Source organism: Tripterygium wilfordii, chromosome 1, assembly GCF_013401445.1.
Source record: "Tripterygium wilfordii isolate XIE 37 chromosome 1, ASM1340144v1, whole genome shotgun sequence".
Taxonomy (NCBI): domain Eukaryota; kingdom Viridiplantae; phylum Streptophyta; class Magnoliopsida; order Celastrales; family Celastraceae; genus Tripterygium; species Tripterygium wilfordii.
In genome coordinates this window covers 2,481,891-2,507,825 of record NC_052232.1, presented here as the reverse complement: position 1 = coordinate 2,507,825, position 25,935 = coordinate 2,481,891, and the positions used below count along the sequence as shown (strand labels likewise).

General features: G+C 37.1%; 3 protein-coding genes across 5 annotated transcripts; 1 reads left to right on the top strand and 2 right to left on the bottom strand.

The window, feature by feature from the left end:
* The first annotated feature begins 684 nt into the window (after positions 1-684).
* On the top strand, positions 685-8,868 carry LOC119997076 (3-isopropylmalate dehydratase large subunit, chloroplastic-like). Its single transcript, XM_038843868.1, has 15 exons — positions 685-806; positions 985-1,119; positions 1,211-1,381; positions 1,904-2,056; positions 2,139-2,207; positions 2,309-2,425; positions 4,657-4,731; positions 4,856-4,933; positions 5,035-5,130; positions 5,269-5,318; positions 6,711-6,765; positions 6,937-7,068; positions 7,567-7,614; positions 7,725-7,883; positions 8,466-8,868. The coding sequence occupies exons 1-15, from the start codon at positions 753-755 to the stop codon at positions 8,604-8,606; spliced, it is 1,533 nt and encodes a 510-aa protein (XP_038699796.1). The 5' UTR covers positions 685-752; the 3' UTR covers positions 8,607-8,868.
* Positions 8,869-11,224: 2,356 nt separating this feature from the next.
* LOC119997082 (auxin-responsive protein IAA13-like) lies at positions 11,225-14,061 on the bottom strand. Of its 3 annotated transcripts, none has more exons than XM_038843894.1 (5): positions 13,303-14,061; positions 12,222-12,544; positions 11,926-12,043; positions 11,755-11,816; positions 11,225-11,665 (listed from the first exon to the last, which is right to left on the bottom strand). In XM_038843894.1, the coding sequence occupies exons 1-5, from the start codon at positions 13,686-13,688 to the stop codon at positions 11,601-11,603; spliced, it is 954 nt and encodes a 317-aa protein (XP_038699822.1). In that variant the 5' UTR covers positions 13,689-14,061; the 3' UTR covers positions 11,225-11,600. The 3 variants fall into 3 exon arrangements, with proteins under 3 accessions (XP_038699822.1, XP_038699807.1, XP_038699815.1); XM_038843879.1 differs by having other exon boundaries at positions 11,926-12,049; positions 13,303-14,052; XM_038843887.1 differs by having other exon boundaries at positions 11,926-12,049; positions 12,222-12,541; positions 13,303-14,048.
* Positions 14,062-20,130: 6,069 nt separating this feature from the next.
* On the bottom strand, positions 20,131-25,935 carry LOC120001925 (nuclear transport factor 2-like). The gene is made up of 10 exons (XM_038850812.1): positions 25,682-25,935; positions 25,513-25,599; positions 25,280-25,414; positions 23,755-24,061; positions 22,952-23,214; positions 22,634-22,820; positions 22,280-22,401; positions 22,029-22,094; positions 21,476-21,554; positions 20,131-20,657 (listed from the first exon to the last, which is right to left on the bottom strand). Exons 2-10 carry the CDS (start codon positions 25,549-25,551, stop codon positions 20,437-20,439), a joined length of 1,419 nt encoding a protein of 472 aa, XP_038706740.1. The 5' UTR covers positions 25,552-25,599; positions 25,682-25,935; the 3' UTR covers positions 20,131-20,436.

Below are 25,935 nucleotides of genomic sequence, written 5' to 3'. Positions count from 1 at the left end.
AAGAAATCCATAAAATAGAAGAAAGAAAGAGAGACTTCACTCTCAGTCCCGCTTGCTCGGGATCGTGCGCCAATGGATCCTTATGAAGCAAAGATTGTTTTGTTCCCCCAAATGCAAAAATATAGACCCAGATGAAAAAGCTTTGATACGCTTGGCGTTTGGCCCTAAAAAACCATCCTGCACACAATGATTCTCAAAGCCAGATCTCAGTTGGGACTTCCATCGAACACCTTCTCTACGCCCAGGCATGAACTCTTCTGAGAGTAACAATGATGTGAGGCAGCTTTTGAGTGTTTGCTTGACATCTCTTCACCTTACTATGATAACTTGGCATCTTACATTTATGATATTTTCAACATAATTGAAAAAGTAGTGAAAGAAGATGAGGAACCAGTTGCTGATGCCGATTCTACCATGGAGGAGAAGGATGGCTACGACATCCCAGATTAGATGTAGTGTTGTTTGGGTATTTTTGTTATTTGGGTTTTTTTTTATGAATGTCATTTAGTCAAAACGGTGTGTTTTATGTTTTACCGTGAGTCAATGATGGTCAACTGAACGGAGGGACCACTCATGACACAAACAGAAAATATAGGGGTCTAATTTTTGCGAATTCAAAATAAGGGGTACATGTAGAAATAACCCTAATCACATGGGTGTGTGTGACATTTGGCCTATATTATACAGGTTAGAGACGCGTGCTCATCGTGCGCAGTCCAGCGTCTATTTTCCCAGGAAACAAACGAACCCCCATGGCGTCCTCCTCTGTTGTCGCCCCTCCGTCGTCATCTTTCATTTCCAACAAGGTTTGAACTTTTTACCGAGCTCCCTCTTTTTCTTGCTTGTTAAGCTACAGTTGATATATGAACACTGAGTTATGATCAACAGTTCGATGTTATTTAGTTTGTCTTTTGTTATTGAGGGGATTCGGTTCGTTTTCTATGATTCGAAAATTCATTACTTGTATTGTCTTTTGTTGCGCAGAGAGATGGGAGTCTCTCATTTTTTTCTTCACCGGTACCATTTTCCATTCCCAAATGCAAGAAACAAGCTTTGAGGAGAATCGTGTCAGTTATGGCGCCGCAGCAGGCGGAGCGTAGGCCTGCGACCACTGGATCTGTTGAGTTTCTATCTTTTTCTGTGTGGGTTTTATTAATTTGTGTCAAAAGTTTTTCGTTACTTGATGATGGGGTTGCTTGTGGATTTGAAGGTCAAAACTGGTATGACCATGACTGAGAAGATCTTGGCAAAGGCCTCTGAGAAACCCCAGTTGAGTCCAGGTGAGAATGTTTGGGTGAACGTTGATATCTTGATGACCCATGATGTTTGTGGCCCTGGTTCAATCGGAATCTTCAAAAAGGAGTTCGGCCAGAATGCTAAGGTACTACGTGCTTGCATTTTTCACATTTACTAGTTGTTTAGCTGTTACTTAATGGCATATGATTCGATTACTTTGTTGGCTTCTTCTACGTGGGATTTGGATTTGCAAGCCTCTATTTTGGAATACGACTTCTTGGTGCTTAACATAGTTGCTTCATTTGGAAATGCTGTAAATGGATGAGTGGCATTGGCAGCTATTCGTGTGATGTATCATACTATTTGGATACATTAAAAATCACATTTGCAGACTTATCATTGATTATTATCTTGTTTTATTGCTTGTATCATGTAATATTTGCTCTAACCACTTGACAGTGAAGCTGTCTGATGGAAAGCTTTTTTATACTTTGGTTTAGAGAAACACCCCCCCCCCCTTTTTCTTCCTCTCTCCATCTCCCTCCCTCACTCGTGCATGCTTGTTTGCCTATGTGTCTGTTCGTTGAATTTTTTTTTTGGCTTAGCCTTACACTGGTTCTGTCTCCTGTTTCTTAATTGGCATGAAGCCTTTATTTTGACATTGAAGGTATGGAACCGAGAGAAGATTGTCATTATACCTGATCACTATATATTTACAAGTGATGAACGTGCAAACCGTAATGTTGATATTTTGAGGGACTTCTGCATGGAGCAAAATATAAAGTACTTTTATGATATTAAAGATCTGAGCAATTTCAAGGTATGATTCCATGATTTTTCTTTCAATAGCAGCTTCATTCCTTTATAGCATTGAGTGGAAAATTTGCTTCATGTCTTTGCAGGCTAACCCTGATTATAAAGGTGTATGCCATATTGCACTTGCTCAAGAAGGTCATTGCAGGCCTGGAGAGGTGCAGTGCATTTTTCATGATTGAATTTATTTTATTTTTATGTAAGTTTTAGTCCTTTATGTGCCAGACTAGGTATGAAAATCCTTTACTTCTGTGCTCAGGTCCTTTTAGGTACTGACTCGCACACCTGTACTGCTGGAGCATTTGGCCAATTTGCTACTGGAATCGGTAACACTGATGCAGGTTTTGTACTCGGAGCTGGGAAACTCCTGCTCAAGGTCTGGAAGACTGGAAATCTTATTATTGGTTGTATCAGTCATATCCTTTAAGCTTACATACATTTTTCTTCTGATTGTAGTGGATCTCTTAATAGAGTATGTTGTGCTTCTTATTTTTGATGTTTGAAAACTTATGTGCAATTTGGTAATTCATTTAATATATTAGCATCCTTACTGTTCCTCATGATTCCGTGGTACTCTATTGCATTGTATCTTTTGATTCTATACATTTGAATTAGGAACTTCCTTTTTCTATGTATATATCGTATTTCCGTATAACTGTAGTTTATAAGTAAGTTATTATAGTACAATTCTCCAAACTTTCAGTAATTGCCAATAGGTGAAGTAATTTTACTAAATGTTTGTTCTCTAGTTAGGTTATGTTTGATCTATAAGTTGTTTTTGGTTTTAGTAATCTGTGATCAGCCTCGGAGCATTTGAATAATGACTTATGTTGCTATCATGACAGTGCTTGGACAATAAATGGTGATCCTGAAATTGTTGTGTACTATAATGTTTAATTTTTCAGACACGTACTCTTAATTCCTTTGATTTCAAGTGTTGGTAGTTATGGCATTTGCAAAGGTAGGTCATCCTGTTAATGTTTTGAAGTATTTTTTTAATTCATCAAACACCTTTGCCCTTAATATCTTTGAGAATACATGGAATCAGTTATGGCATTTAGAAATCTAAGTCTCATAAGTTGTGAATAATCTTTAGTATACAACTCTACATCACATGCCATCCCAGACGTACGAAATCAAACATGATGTGTTGCAGAGAGCAATAATCGATGTTTCGTAATCTGCTTTCCGCACTCACTCCTTAATGAATTTTGGCTGTACCAGTTTAACTATTTTCTAAAACTTGGTGAAATGGATGCATTGCCAGTCGCCAGAGATACTTGCTAGAATTTTTTTGTTAATATGTTTTGAAGTTAGACATAAATACCTGCATCCTTTATCAAATAATCTTGTCTTAGAAAATGCTTTCACAAGATGGAGAGCTCCAATACTGGTCCGTGCAAATACATATATGTGGAGATCAATGGAGTGTTACTCTTTCTTTGATCTCAAAAAGGATGAAGGAGCTTTTGCTTATAGGCCTAGTATGAAATTCAATGTTAAATGTAAATTGCGAAATGTCTAAGTTTCACACTTTATTAATGTGATGATTCTTCAGTAACTGCTTGAAAAGAGTACCGAGACTAGGTCTGAGATCTGAGCCTTTTGATATTTGATTATTGTTGGAGATACCATTTGACATGTCTGATAACTTTAATTTGTATGGAGTTAGTACTGAATCTACACGTGCATCTAATTGCTCCTTTTGAAATTATAAACTTTTGCAAAATATCCCAGCTCTTTTTGGGCTTTTTAAGATTTGAGTAGTACGAGTCCATTTTTTGCACAATTAATTAGTTTGGATATAATGATTTATGATGTTTACTCATTGTGTCATTTCCACACAAACAATTATTCCATCCGCACATTATTACTTCCTTTTTCTAGGAGTAAAAAATTTGTTGGAGACGAAGAAAGATATTAATAAGGTATTCCCTTGCAAGTGCCTATAACACAAAAGGTATATGATGTCCATGAGTAGATTATTATTTACAACTTTAAACTTGCTTTTGAAACTGCATATTCCAAATGTTCTTGAGGGTTACAAATTTTTTCCCCCTTTCTTCTTGGACTTTTATATTCCTTTCCCTCCAAATCATCCAAAAAGTACCAGAGGAAGAATTGGTGTTAACCAAGTCTCTTTCTTCTGCTATTTTAGTCACGTAATCGCAACCTTTTATCTCTTCTTCTGCCAACCTGGTTACCACCAAATAGATACCCATAATCCGAATTAATATGAATGCCCTTTACAATCAGGAGTGGTATGGCTACTAGATACTTCCTTCTTGTTGCTGAGTTGATTGATCTTATTTTCCTGTGATCTATAGTTTTGATTTTCCCCAAGATGCCTTGCATATTTTTGTGTGTGCACTCCAAAAAAAAGTAAGAACATCAGGATTTTTAGTCATGAAAACATTGATCATTTGAGACGGTTGGCAGTAGTCATAAAAAATATTGAATAATAGCATTCCCAATTTGCTATGACTTCTATGTGTTTTGACTTTTTTCTAGCTGTCACAAGTATATTTTGCAACACTGTCTTGGGTGTTTGTTTCTGTGGTTGGCTATTTCAGTAACCTGTGATTTTCCTGCATCATTTTATTGCAGGTGCCCCCAACTTTAAGATTTGTTATGGATGGTGAAATGCCTGATTATCTGCTTGCAAAGGATTTGATTTTGCAAGTAAGCGTGCTTGAATTTGAGTTGTCTGTTTTATTTTTGTGGGCATGAAAAATACCCTCGTTAGAGTTTGCGACTATGTTTGTTTTTCTGTGGCGTTGTCTCAAAGATATATCTTCTCTTTCAGATTATTGGTGAAATATCTGTGTCTGGTGCAACATACAAATCCATGGAGTTTGTTGGCTCTACTGTTGAAAATCTAAGTGTAAGTAAACCCTTACAATAAATAACATTTATACCACCTGCAAGAGTACATACTTTCAATGGATCTTGAACTTCATGTTTCTGATTGGCTGTAATTGATAGATGGAAGAACGGATGACATTATGCAACATGGTTGTTGAAGCTGGGGGAAAGAATGGTGTGGTCCCTGCTGATGGTACTACGTATAAGTACCTGGAGGTTAGTAAATGGGATTTTAGTATCATTTGGGCATATCATTTTCAGTAGACATGTTTCTCTTTGGAGTAGTTGTTCTTTCTACATATGTTACTACATTTTGATACTAATGGAGGACGATATGTATTTTTCTCTTTGCAGAATAGGACATCTGTGCCATATGAACCAGTTTACAGTGATAGCCAAGCAAGGTAGATCCTATTATCAAATGGCTTCTTTGTTTATTTAACAAAATGTGGTTGTATTCCTTTTCAGGTGTAGTACCCACCTTCCCATTCATCGAATTCAATAAATGTGTTAGTTGATCAGAATTACTCTCGGGAAGTTGGAGAAAGTAACACAATCTTTTGGACTAGAGAAAATATTTTCATTCCATTGCATTGATATACCTGAATTTTTTTTTACATTTTAATAAAATATGTTTATATTATATATAGGAGTTGGCTGAATTATTTTTGAGGAGAGTGGAGAATCGTTGACGTGGAAAAAAAAATGCTTCGGTATCCTACCATATAATCATCTTGCTTGATCATCATCATCCGAACCTTTATCCCAAAAGTTCAGTGTCCTTACATGAGTTTATAAGAATTCGTTTCCGCCATTCATTTCTATCTAGGATCATACTTTCATCAACTGACTTTGAATCCATGTCGTTTCTTAGTACTTCAAGCCATGTATTTTTAAGTCTTCATCTTCTCTTCCTACTCTTCTATCCAAATCACCTCGATTCTCCTCAACACTGCGCTACTTTCTCTATGTAGTACATATATAATCACCTTGTGATAACTAATTAAATCATTCTATTTATTATTTGGAATTAAATAACATTTTGAATGAGATGATGGCAAAGTATCATTTAGAGAACAAATGTTACCTATTATGGTCAAATTAGATGCAGTACCATTGTGTTTTCTCATCCAGTGAATGCCTTTTGGTGTGCCCAACAATATAGTTCTCTAAATCATCATTTCTAACTATCTATTGTAGCTGGAAGCCTGGAACTACCAATTTATCGCATATAATTTGCAAACAAAGTTATATCTTTTAGGCCTCACACAACTTATTACTTAAAACTTGGAATTTTTCTTGCTTTTGCCGTCTTATCACTGAAGTTATGATTCTCGCTAAAACTAACATATGGTGACTATGAAGTCATATTTGGAGTTAGATTGATTAAGCTAGCATCAGCAATATAATTTCAGTGGTTAAAATCGCTTATATCATTTATGAAGAGAGTAAATTTGGAATGTGGTTGGCAGGCTCATTAGTTCTTATAGTTAATTTCATTTTCAATCCTAGAAGTAGAAGAAAACAATTGAAAATCTTTGGATTGTGATAATACCGTGTTTCTTGTTTTCCAAAAGGACACTTATTAGAAAACATTTCATGTGGCAGACAAACTTAATTCATTTACTAAAAAGTATTTCCTATGTGAATTTTCTAAAGGGGTAGGTGTTCTTACCCCATCCATTTGGCAAAGGAACTCTGTTTCTGCCCATTGACTTATTATATTCTGTGTTAGTTTACTTTCTGGTCATGCACAGCTCAAATTCAAACTGACGAGTTTATTTTTGTTGATGAAGATTTCTTTCAGAGTATAGATTTGATATCTCGAAATTGGAGCCCTTGGTGGCTAAGGTAGGTGATTTGAGGGTGAAAGAAATTTTTGTATTCCAATTTTTATTTGGAAACTAGACTTTTCAGAAACCATAGTATATGTTCCGTAAAAGCTATTTAATATTCTTCTTGATCATAGATGGTTTCTATCTTTTCGTCTTATGGAAGTAACTCTGTCCGCGTATTTCACAGCCTCATTCTCCTGATAAGCGTGCATTGGCAAGAGAATGCAAAGATGTGAAGATTGACAGAGTATATATTGGATCTTGTACTGGTGGGAAAACAGAGGATTTTATGGCTGCAGCCAAAATTTTTCTAGCTTCGGTAAGAGCTATAAATCTTGTATATTGCTGTGCTATTGATTGTTACCTGACAAATATTTAACATTTAATTTTAGTGTTTCTCCATTTAGTACTATCATTGTCATGAGTCATGAGTGGTTCTTTCCAATATTGTTGCTGTTGTTGATGTCAATGCACTAATATTTTTACTCAATGTTAGCTAGAGGGATGGGTATCACTTTAGGATAAGGATGTGCTTTGCCAACAATGTCATTAAGAACACTTGTATGACTGTACATACCATGTGGTAATGTTATTTTAATTTGCATCATCTTACCAATACAATCATTTTCCTCAAGTATATTTGTGAATTCTTTTTTATGGATCACGAGGGCTATGGTCACCCCTTTCTTTTTGTGGTTGTGGGGGGTCGGGGGAGCCAACCTTTGTGTTTTCTTAGACATGCCTAGTAGTGGTAATCTGCTAGGATATTGATTTTCTTCCTCCTTGAGCTTCATGTATCTATTTACTTTATCTGCAGGGTAAAAAGGTTAAAGTTCCCACATTCCTTGTCCCAGCCACCCAAAAGGTCTGTAAAACTGTATTACAATGTGCTGTCAACTTTAGATTTGTGGTTATTAAGTTATAAAAATTCAAAATGAAAAGTTGAGATCAATGTTGGTAGCGGTAAATTTTCAGGTTTGGATGGACGTATATAGTCTCCCTGTGCCAGGATCAGGAGGCAAGACTTGCTCCCAGATTTTTGAAGAAGCTGGTTGTGACACACCTACAAGTCCTAGTTGTGGTGCTTGTTTGGGTGGCCCTAAAGATACTTATGCACGAATGAATGAACCGAAGGCAAGTTTTAGCTTCCTTGACTTCTTTTTTACACAGTTTTAAGAAGGATATTAAGCTCCATTTGATTCAACGGTAGGAAACGTAGATGTTTTTAGTTGGGTTTTTTTTTTTGGCATTTTGAAATAATTTTGTTATTTCCTTTTGCTGCTTCATATTAGCATGCAAAATTAATGGAAAATAATATCGTTGGAAGTTACTTATTCAATCATGTCCTTATGACACGTACATGGGAAGACGTATTGATGGTTTTAGTTTTTGATATCCTTCGAGGAAATGTTTTGGTTATCTTCGTTAAATACTGGATTGCTTTTGAGATGTTTGTGAGCAGAAATGGGGAGGATGGTTGCTATTGAGGTATAAATTGCACCAATTTAAGGGTCTTGCACTTTTTAGGCAATGGAAGTTGGGAAATTGGAACTCCGAGCACATTTTTCACTGCATGTTATTGTTAGCCATTGATGAGGATGAAACTAGTCAATATCTGCTTTGATGTTATTTTTTTCTAGCTTGGCTATCCGGAGGCCCACAGTGATGACTCGTATTAGATTTTTTTCTAACTCTTGTGAGGGCATTGCTCTGCAGGTCTGTGTCTCAACTACGAACAGGAATTTCCCTGGCCGGATGGGACATAAGGAAGGCCAGATATATCTTGCTTCACCTTACACAGCAGCAGCTTCGGCTTTAACTGGTTTTGTTACCGATCCCAGAGAATTCCTTCAGTAAGCTGTTGCGTACCAGTTTTGTTGGAAGAAGAGAATCCTGTCATAGCTCATATCATATGTACACCTTTAGCACTCTTCCCAGATAATTCTTCTGTAGCTTTATGTACTCTTTTCACTTTGTTTGGTGCTAATTATCTCACCTTTTTATTTGTGTGTAACTTGAATGGTGGAGTTGAAGTAAACACAATGTCTTGTGTACCGTTCGAAAAAGACTGTATATTAGTACTTTTAGTTGGTAATGAAGCTTTTGTTTGCCATAGGATGTTCATTTTCTTGTTGGGTTAATATATTCCTAAGATGGTATTTGAAGAGTAACTGCACAAGGAGAATTCGTTGTAGACCATTGTCATTTCTTGGTAATGGATGCAATATATTGCTTCTTTTGTTAAGATTTCACTCTTGCAGTGTAAATGCCGGCAGTGACCGCACAAAAAATGCATAAACACCATCCCTTACTTTCGTTCCTACTCGGCGGGTTGGTCTTGCAGTTAAGCTGCCTTCTGCCTTTACACTTGCGAAAAAACCTGTTTTGGTTGCATAAGTTTTTACCGGTTCTCTGTGGAAATATGTCGGTTTAGCAGAAAAAATTAGAGGGTTTAAATTGATCCTTTCTGATCCAACAAAGTGGCAAAATCATGTAAAACCAACATGTACAGAAAGGGTGAGAAAATCCTCTCAAGTGGACATTATGGCGACTACCTTTCCTCTTACACCCCATTAAGGCCCCCCCCCCTGGGATTGCATTGGAGCAAAAAGCCTTCCAGCTGTTTTTGGTGCCATCATTAGAGTTCCATATTAGACTCTGTGTGGTATATGAGTAGGACAAGGTTTGGAACAAAAGTGCAAAAGCAAGAAAGGGCAAAATCCTTCACTTTCTTCTTCTTTCCAAGACATGGAAACCAAATAGAGACAAACAATCACGAGGAGAGATGAGAGAATGAAGGTTAAACAAGACTAAGCGTGAGCCATTCTAATGATTTGGAGTAGTTTTTTTGGTTCCATTGGTAGTAGAATACAGTTGTTCCTCAATCAAATTAAAAGTAATTCATTATGGTTACTGGGTCTCCACCACTATTACTCTCAAAATAAGTCAAAATCACCATGATTGCATAATCTTAAGCATCAACTCTGTCCCATTTTGAAGAGCAGTATCCTTCAATGCAGATGCACCGTCACTGCTTTGAGAAACCTAAGTGCATTTCTTCTTCCTCCTTTTTTCCCCACTCTCTGGATGTGGATTCATAGTGGACTTGATAAGATTAGTAGGCCTCTATCAAGTCTTTATGCGGTTTTTCTTTTTTCTTTCCCAATCAATCCAACAAAACCTTACTCTCGCAAATATCTCCTTAGGGGGTACTGTTAGGGTTCGGGAAGGACGGAGACATTGCTTGTGCCTTGGAGACTATTTAGAACCAAAAAAAAAACTTTGGTTGGGATGGTGAAACTGACTATGGTAACTCCTTGCAAATGTGGGAGGTTACAAGTTACAAGTTCCAACTCCCATGCTCAATAGTTTCGACGTTATTTCCCCCATGGGTTTCGGCCGGTCTTTCATGTTGCCAGTGTGGAGTCGGTTGGTTGGGTTGCTAGGAAAATGTTTACATTATGTTTTATTAGGGTTTGGGAAGGACGGAGACAATGCTCGTGCCTTAGAGACTATTCAGAACAGAGAAGTTTTGGTTAGGATGGTGAAATTGATTATGATAACTCCTTGCAAATACGGAGAGGTTGCAAGTTCATGGCCATCAGTTTCAATATTATTTCCCGCACGGATTTCTCGGTTTAAAAAAAAAGACTAATCAGGACAAAGTCTCGGATACCGTTGTTAGGAAAATTGCTTACATTATGTTTTCTAAGCCGGAAATATGCTGGAATTTTTAAAATTTAGGTTGGTTTTCATTTTCAGCCATCCAAAAACCTAACCACAAATGACCAAAGCACATCTAACCTGAAGTTTACCCTAGAAATGAACAAAAAAAAGACAAAAGAATTAGGTGAAGAGTCATTCCTAATTTATTTTGTGAAGTATAAGAGATGTTATCTACCAATTACCGTCATGCCTTTAACTTGTAAAGTCTCTTATCCCTATTCATTTGTCTCAATAACATCCCCTTATCCAATACTACAATAGATTAAGCAACTTTACAAGTTGAGTTATCTTCAGCTGGATATTTTAGTAACTAAGATCCAAAACAACAAATATCCCCATCACATTGTGGTTGCCAAGTACCAATCTTTGTCTCCAGCTGTTTTATGTACTTGTTGAACTTGAACAAATGATTAATGATGTAACGTGGTGGGTGCCGATAATAAACATTATTAATAAAGTTACGAGCTCTCTATCACAAACTCTATCTGAATACATTATCACTAGGATTTTCACAACGAAAATATTTATAGTACGAACAATCCACGAGTGGGACCGTTCGGGGGTTTTGCCCGCCATAATGCGGGTTGCAACAGGTCTAGTTCATTATCCTAACATCAAAAGTTCGGGTCATACACAACATATGATACGTTTCAGAGATTGATTCAGCAGCAGAATGAACATTAATCAAATTGATCAAGCAGTAACACTCAAAAAAGGAGACACTGAATTACAATATATAAGAGAACACGAAAAGCTAAAACAGCGAAAATTTTCTGAATTAGCCACAAACAAACACTTTTTTCTATAACAAACAAAATCCGAGTCCACTGGATTGCAAACTTGAGAAAACTTAACAATCTAGATATAAGTACTCTCATATTTACAGTATGAGAAAGCACCAGGTAGTCGTCAAGTGCGCAGGCCTATATGGCAGCACCATATAAAGCAATCGAAAACTACAATGAATATCATCACCTAAGAGACCAAAAAAGGCTGTGAGAACCAGAGGATGGTTGGCAACAACGAAAATGAAATAAAGCGCAGCACCACTCTTTGCAAAATGCTCCGACTAAACAATTTTTCTACTTTATCTTGTGTTTTCAAACTGTGGGGGGGACTTTTTTTTCATCTCATCGGATTTTTGGAAGGGCCAGCGTTGATGCTAAACAAACTTGCTTCTTTCTTTCCATCTTCAAATCTCGGAGATGCAATCAAACAATCAGAGATGCCAGAAGCAATAAAAGCCAGTTACAAGAGTCATGGTTGTACATTTACATACCAAGTCCATTAGCCTCGGAAGTCCTCATGATTCGGAGCCTTTTGACTGAACTGTGGAACATCCTAAATACAAAGAAGAGTGTGGAAGAAAAGTTACAGCATCATATAAGTTAACCTAATTGATTTTGAACTGAATAATGAGTTTTTGATACTTCAGGAAGCGGATTCATACCCCCATGGAACGTCTCCCACAAGCATCCAGTCTCCGTCCTTATCTTCATACGTGAGCACAAATCCACGTGATCCATCCAAAAGCTTGGACGACTTTTTTACTTGTTCATTCTCTCCACCCGATCCTTCATACAAGGAACACAGAGTCACCAAAGTGAGTTGCTTATAACTACAAAGAATATGTATTCACTGTGACTAGCATTCCATACTAACTATTTGAATCGAGAAAAAGAAACTCGCTAAATATGAACTTATATCCCTGAAAATCAAGACACTAGAGAAGGCAACAAAACTCACCAATGGAATTGAGAGTTGAGTTGGACCGAAGAAACATGTCCTCCAAAGTTCGGGCTAACGTTTCATAGCCAGCATGAGCATTCAAATCCACCTTCCTTCCTATAGGAACTCCATCCATATTGACCTTAACAAATCCCAGATGCTCATTTTCGCTCACAATACCGGTCTTGTTGCCATTGCATATTTTCTTCTTTGAACCATCTTTAGACTTGTCTTTTCCAACAACTGCAGACTTTTCTTCTTCACCTTTTAGGGCCTTTGTTTGGCTCACCAAGCTGTTCATCCTGTGAACCCCTATAGGTGGCCATCCCACAACCTGACTGCTGCAACAAAGTAAATCTCTACGATTAGTATTCGAGTCATCAGAGGAAAAGCAGGTAATAGGAATGGAAAATTCCTACAGAATATTCAGATCTAACTCTCACAAACCCAGGCAAACCATTGGAGTGAAAAAAAGAAAAAGACCCAATAACTGAATCTAAACAATCGCAATGAGATTCGATATTTGTGGAAGTTGCCAATACATCTATGGTAGCAGAACAAGTTATAATCGATCGAGTTAGTAAATTTCTATGCAGCCACAGTGCCATAAGATCATCACCAAAAAATCCTTAACATAGGGCAGACTAGAAACAAGTCAAAAACCTGACCTACACATCAGAACAACTAGGGAAGAAATGATAGGAAATCATATCTAGTCAGGACCAAATCATGGAAAAGCTTTAACAGAACCACAACAAATTAGACATATAGCCTAACATAATTATTTAGGAAGAAGCATAACAAACAGGGGAATATAACATGATCAATGGATGAAATGATTCCAATGGGGAAGTCAATTCCAGTTTCATCAGAGGTGGGGAAGCTACATTAAAAAAAGAGAGGCTAGAACAGTTGGGATTTTGCTTAATGCTTTCTTATTAAATTAGACCCAGAAAAATTAATGTTCTCTCCTCTCAAATAGCTCAACAAATAGCATTTTTCTCAGTACTAAAATGGAAATTGAAGTAAAGAAATAAGAAAACAAGGATAATATAGTGATTTTGATTTTCTTGACATTAGTTTCAATCAGTAATCAAACCTGCCACCAGTAGGAGATCCACCCTCTTGAGGAGAAGAATCAGCAGCTCTCTTTGTCCCAGAAACAGCAATCCCAGGGGAAGCACAAGCATTAGCTCCTCTATGAGCATGAGAGAGTACAGAAGGAAAATCCTTGGCAGTCAAGATTCTACCACACTCACCCCATGCACCAGCCTTACCCTTCCCACCACCACCACCTCCACAACCACCACCACCAAGGCTCAGGCCTAAACCCAACTCAACCTCATTCTCAGTTGGGTATGAAGTTGCCTCCACATACTGATCTTGCTCCACCACCTCCACTTTTGACACTATGGACTCATTTGTGGAGCCCCCAGAGGAACCACCACCACCACAACTAAGTAAACCAAGAGCAGCACCTTCCATCAGAACAAACAAGAAATTGATAGCAAACAGACTCAAGAAGAAGTGTTATGAAGAAAATAGAGAGAGACGTCAAGTAGGTGCAAGAATTTGACGGAAATGGAGAGGAGGAGGAGGAGAAGAAGAAGAGAGAGCATAGTATGAGTGGAAAAGGAAGGGAAGAGGGAGAGGAGTTGGTGGTGGAAGGAGTGATGATAATGGGGCCCATGTGTCTGCTAGTGCGCCTAGCACTTCTCAAAGTTCTTTCTTGACATGATCATAAACCCTTTTAGACTCTCTATCAGTCCATCTTTCTCTGTTTGTAGTAAAAATATAAATTCTGAAACAGAAGACTGGGGAGAGGGAGAGTAAAGGCAAAAAGATTGTTGCAATAAGAAATAAGCCAATGACAGACGGACAGACAAACAATTTGGGGGTCAGGTGTTTTTAAGTCTCTGGTCAGAAGTCAGAACTCAAAGAGTGTTACCAGTTAAGAGACTCTGCTTTCTTTCTTTCTTTCTTTCTTTCTTTCCTGCCCCCCTTCTGCACTTCTTAGTCTGAACATCCACAGCTGTGTTTCTTTTTCTCTGCTATTTCCTTTTTCCTATAAAAACAATTCAAACATTTCTGTGATAACAATCCAAATTAAATAATTAATGATGGTCTTTTGCAAAATGAAGAGTAATATTTATATATTTTTTAATTTTTTTTCTATTTTCAAGCAATTTTTCAGTTATTTTTGTTTTCTATCTTTTCTAAAATAGACAACAAAATGTATTTTCAAGATTATTTTTTGTTTTCTAAAAAATAAAAAAAATTAAATGAAAAACAAGCATACCAAACAAACTCTAATCTTTTTTTCATTAATGAAATTCTCATCAACTTTTTTAAGAAACTCCAAAAACTGAGTTGTAATATAAATTACAAGAATCAGTTATTAATCCACAAATTATTATTTTTTGAATACCACTGAAAATATGTTTCTCATTAGGTCAAACTTTAGATACATATGTTTAACCTAACCGATTGTCAATCGAATCAGATCTTAATTAATCCACAATAAAAATTGAGCTTAGGTGTCTCTAAACTTTAGCATAAAGAGGAGCACACACATTAGGTAGGGTTAAAGTGTTATTGAAGGTTGAGTCTTTTTACAAGCAAAAGCATGTATCCTAATCTTTTGTGTATATGTATATATATGTATGCATTCCTCTGTGGTGCTTTGTCTAGTATTTGAAGGACAAAGGGCATGAAACCTTGTTTTAGAAAGTTGAGACCTAAACACCTGCAATTCCATTGGACGGTGTGGGTCTGCCCCAAAAAAGTGACCACTCTATGTGTCTTAAAACCAAATAACAAAGAAAGGCAGCAGAATTAACCGTATTATTGAACCATATATTTATCATTACAAGCTATCCTGTAAGGGACCACACATCACATAATATATATATATAGACACACACATATATGTTTTGTTTCGCAAAGTTGTCCCAGTCATTTTTTTAATCGAGGAATCACCCAGTCCAGCATGTCCTTCAAACAATTGAGTATGCGTAAATCTCGAGCTACTTGAATAGTCTAAACCACGTTAATGTAAATCTCGGGCTACTTGAACAGTCTAAACCACGTTAACGAGAGGCAAGACTAGACCGAAACCCATGCTGGTGAAATGAAGCTCCTAACCCTTCCCGGGAAGTGGGCCTTAAAAGTCACGAGACCAGGAAAACTCATGAAAATACTTTCTAAGGATAAATCGGACCCGCACGGCTTTATTCATCCTTAACCCAGCTGCTACAATAAAGCCCAACTCACTTGAACTAGAAAATCCTTATAAATTGTAAGAAATTTCCCATATATTTTGATGTGGTACTTTTAACACTCGCGCCGGAGACATGCATAACTAGGCCAAAGTCCGATGAAATGTTGCTCCTAACTTCTCTCCGGAAGTGGGTCCTAACACTCATGAGACCAGAAAAATCTCATGGAAATACTTCCAATTGATTCGCCTAGTCACTTGATTAATTGTTCAAGAAATGAAGGATGATTAAAAATAAATTCACAACAATTTTTTTTCCCTGGGTATAAAAATATGTCCATTTTTTTTCCATTAAAGTTGGAAACATATAGTAGTACTAGTATTGTTGGAACTGTTTCAAAATTGGGAATGTGTCGACAAGATCTAATCAAAAATCTTGTTTGCCATAACATTCCAATGTTTACTCAAAATTTCATTATTTCCCCCCTTCTTCTTTTTTCTAAAATAACCAAAAGATTTTGGCACAGCTGCATATTGCCTAATATTTGGACTGTCTCATTCTGGCAAACGCTTTACCAAAAGGTGGGAAAAAATGATTCATCTACCACCAATTCAAGTAGGAGTGGCAAACTCTATCCGGTCCGGATAATCGAATTTGTCCAATTTAGATTAAACCAAGTTTGGACATAAATTATATGTCTAAAATTCGGGTCCAAACACAAAAAATTTATCTGATTTAAAACTGGGTTCGAGTCTACATACAAAAATCTAGTCCGAACCCTAACTCGAATTAGGTTATCATTTGATTTACTTGTCTGGATTTAAACCAATCCGGGTTTGGCCAATTAAGTACGTCCGAAATACAATCCAAATACATATTTCGTAGACTCATGTTGTTGTCCGACCCGGAATCAATTTGGAACCAATTTTTTTGTTACCCCTAAATCCAAATATCCAACCAATTATATATATATATATATGCACTTTGTTCGGCAAAGTTGGCCTAGTCATTTTTTTAACCAAGAAATCACTCAGTCCAGCATTTCCTTCAGACAGTTATGTAGGCCTAAATCTCGGGTCACCTGAACAATCCAAACCGAAACTCATGCGGATGAAATGGAGCTCCTAACCCCTCCCTACAAGTGAGCTTTAAAGCTTACGAGATCAGGAAAACTTTATGGAATTGTTGAAGAAATGAAGGATGATTAAAAAAAAATTATGGGTATAAAAATATGTCCATTTCTTTTTCCATTAAAGTGGAAAACATAGAATAGTAGTACTAGTATTGTTGAAACTGTTCCAGAATTAGGACTGTGTCGACAAGATCTAAATGTAAAATCTTGTTTGCCATGACATTCCAAGGTTTACCATAAATTAATGTCGAGGACAGTATGGTAAGCTCATTATACTCACTCCAAGAAAAAGATGCTTACTTTTTACTATACACACTACTCGCTGTTTGGTAAAAAAAAAGTAGACCAATTAAAAAGTTTAATGTCGGTTTGTTCTCATTCTTTACCAACCCATATAATTTTGATACCCAAATTATTTTCCTTTTTTTTAATAAAATAACCAAAAGATTTTGGCACAGCTGCATATTTCCTCCCAACGAGAGGTGGCTCGGTTGATAATCGATTGAATTAAGCATATGTGTGTTCAAGATTTGATTTCAATGAAAAACATATTTCTCACTGGTATTTTAAAAAAAAAAGCTGCATATTTCATAATATTTGGACCGTCTCATCCTACCAAACACTTTACCAACGGTGGAAAAAAATGATTCATTTACATCAATCTAACTAGGGGTGATAAAACTCTGTCCGGTCTGGATGATCGAATTTGTCCGACCTAGATTAAACAAAGTTTAGACATTAGTTATATGTCTGAAAGTCAAGTCCAAACACAAAATTTTTGTTTGGTTTAAAATCATATTCTGGTCTAAACACAAAAATCTAATCCGATTTACTTGTCTGAACCATAATTCGAAATAAGTTATCGTTTGATTTATTTGTCTGAATTTAAACCAATCAGGGTTTGATCAATTAAGTACGCCCGAAATACAATCCGTATTAAGATCCGAACATATAAATATTTTGTAAACACGTATTGTTCTTCAACCCAAAACTAATTTCCAACCGATTTTTTTCGTCGCCCCTAAATCTAAGCATCCAACCACCTTCTGTAGTTACTATTCAATTAACAAATAAAATTATCATATTTTAACATTCTTTTTTAAAAAATAATGTTGAATGTTGAGTGATAAAATTAATATGGGAGGAAATAAATAAATAAACGGGTTGTTGCTGGGGGACAAACCGACAAGGTGGGACCTAGTGTGCCACGTAAGTCGGCAGGGTACGCTGCTTGACCGGAAGATCTAAGATGGGGTATTGGGATCCGACCCGACCCGACCCAAACCAAACCAAACCCCCGCCCTTCTTTTTTCTTTTCCGATTTTTAAGTCCGAGACAGCTCGACACTTTTTGTTAAGAGTACTTGCAATGGTGTTATTTTATCTGGACTAACAAATATGTATGGGGTTTTGTGTTTTGCTGATGTGGTTGTATTGGGTTTTGTGTTTTACTGATGTGGCTATATTGGGAGATGTGTTTTATATTGAAAGATTGTGTTTTAGTGTAGTTTTATTGGGGACAACATGGAGGGCATGAGAATTTGTTGTCCACCATGTTGGGTGGGAAGGAAAATGTATAGGAATTTGTGTTTTGTTGATGTGATTATATTGGGAGATGTGTTTTGTTGATGTGGTTGTATTGAGAGACGTGTTTGCCTTGACTTTTTATGTAATAGAAGTGGGACCCAATATAAATTTTTGCTGGGCTAGCAAATTAACACTACTGAAGTTGCTCTAAGAGTGGGATAAAAAGAACTTTTTTCTTTTGCAAACTCACGAGTAGAGGTCAACATCGGGCCGACCCTGTTTTTTGGGTCCTGGCCCAGGCCAGACCTGGCCTGGGCTCGATTTTTGACTTTATAATATTTATATATGTATTTTTTTTGAGAAAAAAATATTATATAATATATGTGCATGTGTAATATATATGTATTATATACATGTATATGTATATATATTATGTATATATATACCCACGTACATTGTAAATATAATATATATATATATGCAGACAGTGCACACTGCCCTGCTGTCTGTATATGTATATATATTATATATATAATGTATGTTGTCTAGTTGGGTTTAGGCCGAGCTTCGAGCTCGGGCGAACTAAAATTGGCCCGAGGTGTCGGGCTTCTGGCCAAGCCCCAGAAATGGAGCTCATGCCTGCCCAAGGGTTCTGGGTCTCGCTCTCCAAACCAGATATAATTTTGGACCGGGTCAAATGGTGAGCCCTACTCACGAGCTCACTCGCCCAATATGGGATCGCGTGGTGTACTACAACTTATAAGAGAGAGTAGGGAAAGATATTGTACGGGAGTTGCTTTAAATGGAATGTAACGGGTTTTGAGTGGGATATTCTTTTTTAGTTAAGATTAGACAGACAGCCAGCTTTTCTTTGCTCCATTTTGTTTCTCCCACCCCAACAATCTCTCCTACCTTCCACCTCCCCATACTTTGTACATATCAGTTTCCTACCATTCACATTATCAGATTGTGATTATATTTTCCAATTTTAAAACATTTGAAGATAATTGAACGTTTCGTATAGTCAACCGGAATGAGAATGAAAATAGGAATAACAAAGATTCCAATGTTTGGTTGGTGAAAGAATTGTGACAGGAACATTGTATTCCAATGTTCGTGTAGTGAACAAAAATTGTACCTACTTTGGCTGAATACTCTCTTGTGCTAAGAGACTGTATTCCAATGTTTGTGTAGTGAACAAAAATTGTACCTACTTTGGCTGAACACTCCCTTGTGCTAAGAGACTGTATTCCAATGTTTGTGTAGTGAACAAAAATTGTACCTACTTTGGCTGAACACTCCCTTGTGCTAAGAGACTGTATTCCAATGTTTGTGTAGTGAACAAAAATTGTACCTACTTTGGCCGAACACTCCCTTGTGCTAAGAGAGGTTGTTTGGTTGGTAGTTTCTCCATGATCCGACTGCCCCTAATCCTAAAAATAAAGATGACTAGTGAGCCTATCGATCGTGCTTTGACCGCAGACACTCCGATACTCAAGTAAAAACTAGATCCCAAAACAGAGAATAGAAGAAATTAACCCTAATCGAAGTTAGATCAGACGATATTTATGAATGACGGGCATAACCCAGAGAAGGGGAAAAAAAAAAGTGACATCACTAAGTAAGACCTACATCAAGCAGTCAAATATGTGGGCGTGAACCGAAACTTACCTTGCGAAGCTTGCAAATGTCGCGGGGTGAAGCCTGCGACGGGAAATGGTGAGAGGAGAGGAAGGGAGCAACGCGAGTTTGAGGTTAAGAAATATGAGGGTATATAATATATGACTATGGAACTGTTTCCCCTTTTCATTACCAGGTTCTAAAATCATCACATGGCCTTGTTCATGGGTTGTATGGGTCTTCTGGATTTGGCTCACTGAACATGTAACTGGTTCCAGAGAAGATGAGGAAAGACAGAAGTTAAGATCAGTTTCAGTAGTCCATTCTCCATGAAGTGCCATGACCAGTTTAACCAAGATGCTCATCTTAAGTAAGATTAAATGAAATAAAATACGACGAATGGATAACCAAGATGCATGAAACTTAACATCTGAAGAAAAAGTTCCAAAAATGAATTAATAAATATATCAACCTGAAGAACCTTCATCAGTACATTGAAAATTTCTTATCAGAACAAATGAGCTCAAAATTGAAAACGCATTACCCATTACAGTAACTTAGTTCACTAGAAGAAAGAAGAGTCAAACTAAGCGATTTATAATCGCAACACATCTCATTGAAAACTCAGGTTCTTGAAAATATCATTATGTAATTCTTGAAACTAACAAAGATGAGTAAGCTGAGTTTGCAACTGGCTAAGAACCAAAACCTGGATTTCCCCCAAACGTTAGAAGAATCTAAGCTGCATACTCCGATTGATAATGTCCACTCCTTGATACCTGGTGAGCTGACAACCCTCTGTCTTGGCGAGGACTTTGTCTATGATAGCCATTTCCTCTCATTCTGCTGTACTCCCGGTCACTTCCATCGTAACCACTTCCCCTACCTAAACTTCGAGCGCCAAAATGTCCCCGAGGAGCATCTGTTTGATAGCTGCCCCTTCCTCTACCCCTCCCTCCTGTCCAGAACACGAGCACCGACAAAGTTACAACAGAAGATTGTGATTGTCATAGAAAAAGTAGATATCCCTTTCATTATGCTACAAACAAAATAAATGGAAAAGCAAACAAGTGCCACAGTGGCAGGTATCCTGCCAGAAGGAGGTGTCTTAAGCCCACATTGCTAAGAGGTGTTTCTGAGGTTTTATCCTAGATCCCTAAGCATGCTACGAACAGAAGCTAGCTCAAATATTTCTACTGTCAATCATGTAGTGCTCAATTGGCCAAGGAGGGTAAAAGTATGGCTTCATGGTTTGTGTAGTAACTTTTTTACTAGTATTAGTATATGTGCCTTGCAACTTCTGGTTGCACCGCCTTGGTACCCACTAATAAAATCTTTTGCTTCCACAAATTTTTTTAAAGCATACTAAGCACTGTTTCTTCATGAAGAAATATGTCATGAATGGCAATTATAAGTTGAGACAAATAATAATTATATTTGTCCAACCAAACTCATCCAGTGTGATGACACGAGTTTATTTTATATTCCCCAAAAAGAACATTATGATTTATATTAGTTCAAAACACGGACCATTTCCATCCAAAGTATCACACCGGATCCAATAACGCTTTAAACTAGTCAAGTATGGGAAGGCTCAACAACTCAACTTCAGGTCAAGCTCACTCGAGAAGCCTCTCTCACTCAACAAGGTCACATCAAATCTGGTCAAAATGTCAATCAAACTGCAATAAACTTTTAATGCACCAGTAAAATCCAGTGAATTTAGGCCCTTTTAACACGTGCATAAACAATTTTGACAGGAATTTAGAAACATACTTCCCACTCGGTAGGGGATGCTGTTTGGTCTCCGCTCTTCAATGTATACTGGTCGTCCGGCAACCTGTGCAGTGCCCACCTACAGAGACAACACAAGGGGCACACAAATCCAGTGAGAAGGTCCCTGCCCAATGTCTCAATTAATAAGGTCCCTATTAAACTAAATCAACAACGAAATTAAATATGTCAAAATTGATAGGTCAACCCCTATACAGCTTCTTGATACAAACTTATTGACGTGGCCAACAGCTGCAGTGTTTCCGAGTATGGAAATGACTTCCTTGCAAAGTCAAGAATCTCATCCTTCCTATCATTTAAGATTTCTGAAGACCGGACATCTTGGTAATCCTTAATTCCCTAAAAATAATTACAAGCCTCGTGCAAAACCAGGGCCTGATAGAGGTAGTATGGAATTGGAGTCTACAATGTAAGCCCATTTTAAATCTAACATTTAAGGTATTTTGCTTATAAAAAGATAAATTAAGGTCTTTAGTAAATCCTATAACTCATAAACCATAATTGAGGCCTCTGTGTTTTGTAGAGTACATCATACCCTGACTGCGTTATGAACACCCGAGATATCTTCAAATTCGACAAAAGCATAGCATACACCAACATCCTGCAGAAAAAGAAGTGTTTAGCTCTAAAGAAGAAATGCAAGGAAAAGAAGGTTAACTGAGTGCACTAGGTTCCCATCAACACTGTGGGGTTTGGGCAAAGCAGATATACACTGTTTACCTTGCATTACAAAGCAGCTATGAACAAATGCAAGAATATCAATTAAGATAACCCAAGGAAACAAACCTTGCGACTTCGGATCACAACGCCATCAGGCTTGATCTCACCAAATTTCCTGAATTCTTCCTCGATTTCAGCTTCTGATGTAGTAGGTAGCAAGTTTCTCACATAAACGGACTTGACTTCATCTGAAACATTATCGAGTAATTAATACACCAGATATCCTCAAAATTTTACCACTTAAGTTGTCGAAACAACAAAATACAAGGAAACCATTTACTTTTTGGAAAACAAACAGTTGTAACTTATTTCAGAACTATTCAAAGTCGAAAACAAAAACAGCCCTCGGTTTCTACTGCTGAGTGGTATCTGTTGATATCATTAGTGTACAAAGCACAATAACAAAAAATAATTGCAAACCTTCATCTTCAATGGCCGAAAACTCTTCCATCGTCTCTCCTCCAGACCACTCAAATGCATCTGATGATGCAACTGCTTGCTGAGTGGCCTGCGAAGCATGGTTTGATTCCAAAGCAGGCAGCGCATTTTTGTTAACGGTAGGCTGAGGAGAAACTGATGTTGCAGATTGCACTTTAGCTACCCGCAGCTTCAAATTAAGATATAAAAATAAAAATAATTAGTACCCCAAATATAAGGTACTCTATAATCACAAATGCAAGTGCATATGGTGGCTCTGTATAATAGTATAACAACGAAGTTACTCATTATAGTGCATACAATAGAAGCATAAGTGTGCTTTTGGGGCTCTCCAACAGGTTCCTCGACAGAAGCAGGCAATTGATCTTGCACAGTTTTGAATGAATTTTGAAATGTACCATTCTCTTCAGCAGCATTGTCAACCAGAACAGTCTCAGGTTCTGGTACTTGTTGCAGCTCTTGCTCTGTGAAACTATAATTGTCAATAGGACCATTTTCTCTGAGATCAGCAGGGACCACAAAATCCCTTGCTTGAATTTCTCCACCCAGCAAATAATTGGAAACTGCAAAACCGTCATATTACAAACGCAAAAGAAAGAGTACATTCTTTTATCTTTTGATATGCACTAACATCTAATCATAAAAAAGAAAATCTTATCACAAGGTCAGCTGAAGGCATTTTATCAATGCATTTTTTGTGGGTTTTTTCCCGGGTGGGGGGGTTCTCACTTTATCAATGCATGTTTAGAGACGCATAAAAGTAACTCATATTAGACTTCAAATGTGATTGCTGGACAGAAAGGGGGGATAAAATAATTTTTTTGCAGCAAACAGCACCGTTTTTATTTCATCATCACCAATTACTTCAATCCAAACTAACTTATTCTATCTAGACAACATTTGTCGTCTTCTATGATCAGCAATATTCTCACAGTTAAACACAGATATATAATCACGCAGCTTTACAAAGTTATATTAGCAAGCTATATTCATAAAAGCCTTCACATCTTTGTTGGAACACATAAATATTTTGTCATTACGCCAAGCGATTGTGAGAGTCAAGAAATCCATATCTCTCTTCCACTCAGGTAACATTAGGATACCTGGCTCTGCAATCATAGAAGAAGGGTTAAACTTCGCATCCAGGTTGCTCTGGGCTAATAAAATGGCAGGATGATGGTGAATTGGTTCCTCATCAACGAAGTGAAAAATGTCATTAAGGACAAAATAACCTTTCTCCTGAGGAGCAAGAAAAAATGTCTGCATAAATTTCCCCTTGCCACTTAAATTCTTTACTTGCACAGAACCGGAAACCATCACAAGAACACCTCCATTCCAAGATTCCAGTGAATGCGCTGTCTTGATTTCAATACCCGTATAATTGAGCGACAATATGAGTGCATGAATTTGCTGTAATAGTCAAAGATGATAAGAAGAAAAGTAATCCAATAGCTCTAATCATTACAAAGAAAAACAGAAGGTGAACCAGAAAAGGCTGTGTCAAGGAAGCATTTACAAAAAAAGCAGAAAAAGTACTTTCAATTTTAAGACAAATAACATCAACTACTATGAACTATGGTACACCTATGACTTACATGCTAACAATGAGCATGTAATAGTGAGTGGATGAAGAAACCCTCATTTTATTTATTTATTTAGTCTGGTTTTGATAAACAACACACCCTCATGTTATAGCAACCTTTAAAAGCCTATAGCCACCCAAGACTTAAAATTTAAAAATGTGTGCAAGACTAAATTTTTAAGCACTTGTCCATTAAACTTTTAACATGCTCATTTACAATAAGGTTGTAGAATGCATAAGTTTCACAAAATCAATTCTCAGAATAATTGCAGCATTGATAAGAGGACCAACCAAAAACACATATACGTATGAATCAGCATATAAAACAAATTTATGTTGAAATTTTTAAGAAGGTAAACTCCAGTTGCACAAGGCTCCGGAAGTAAAGGCAGAGTAGAAGAAGGGTAAACGTACAAACCCATACCCCGACATTACAGAGAGCTTGTTTCAAAGATTTGAAGCTGTGACCCCTAGGTTGCATCGAAGGAACTTTGTCCACCACACCAAGTTTTATCCTTGTTTATTTTGAAATTTCAACAAAGTTAATTCTGACTAGCCAACCATCCTAATGACTGACTCCAGTCTTTTCTATCTTCACACTCTTCAGAAATACTAGTTCTCCTGTGTTACCTCCACGAAATGCACATCAAAATAATTCCCTCATCTAATCAATATGTTTTTTTACTATTTCAGAATTTAGAACACCACAACGATAGTACGATGACCAAGTGAAATCAACCAATGTAATAAAAGGAACACACTCTCAAAAAACTTTGAAAGGAAGAAAAAAAAAAAATTTGATTAGTTGGAACCAGACAGCCCTTTCAAAATTAATAATAAATGAACACCAAACATCATTACTAAAATAACACAAAAACAAATCTTTTAAATGGGCCAATTACATTATCTATTGTCTATTGAACATTTTACATTTGGTGACCAGACTCAAGCCTGTTCACATTACAATTTTCTACCACACGCATAACCGTTGACCAACTCAAGCATTTCACTTGGGAAAGAAATGAAACAGAGAAGTCGAGAGGTACCAGCATCCCGGTGGCAGTTTCTCTGGTGGTTCCATCAATCCGAAGCATTGTGCTGGCGTCACTGTAAAATTGGTGCACAAAGTCCGGCTGCGACTGAAGTACCTGATAGTACTGACCCACAAAGTACGTCCCCACCTGACGACACCCAATCCACGATTAACACACAAATATCAACAATAGAAAACCCGATAACATAGAGAATCAGATATAGGACAAAAAAAAAAGTGAAAAACCTGAGCAGCAGTGACCGGAATCGGAAACGGAGTGGTCATTTTCAAAAAACCCTCAAAAAACCCTAGATCCAAAATGCCCCTCAAGATCTGCACCACCAAACAAAAACATATACAGATAAAGAAGAAATAAAGGGAGAGATGTGAGAAATGATGTGGTTTAGGGAGAGACCTCTGAGGGATAGATTTGATAGGAGATACTCTCCACTGGTTTTTGAGTTGCTGAATTTGGCTTTCTTGTTGTTTTGTGTGCGCGTATGAGTTGTTGCTGCTGCTATATATATATATACACACACACATACATATATCACTTGCTGCTCTTTTTGGGTATTTAGCCGTCGCCAATCTTTATTGCGTAAAAGTCTCCATTAATTTCATTTCACCTTAAATACTGAAAAAAGAAGCAACTTTTCTCTGTTATCCCTA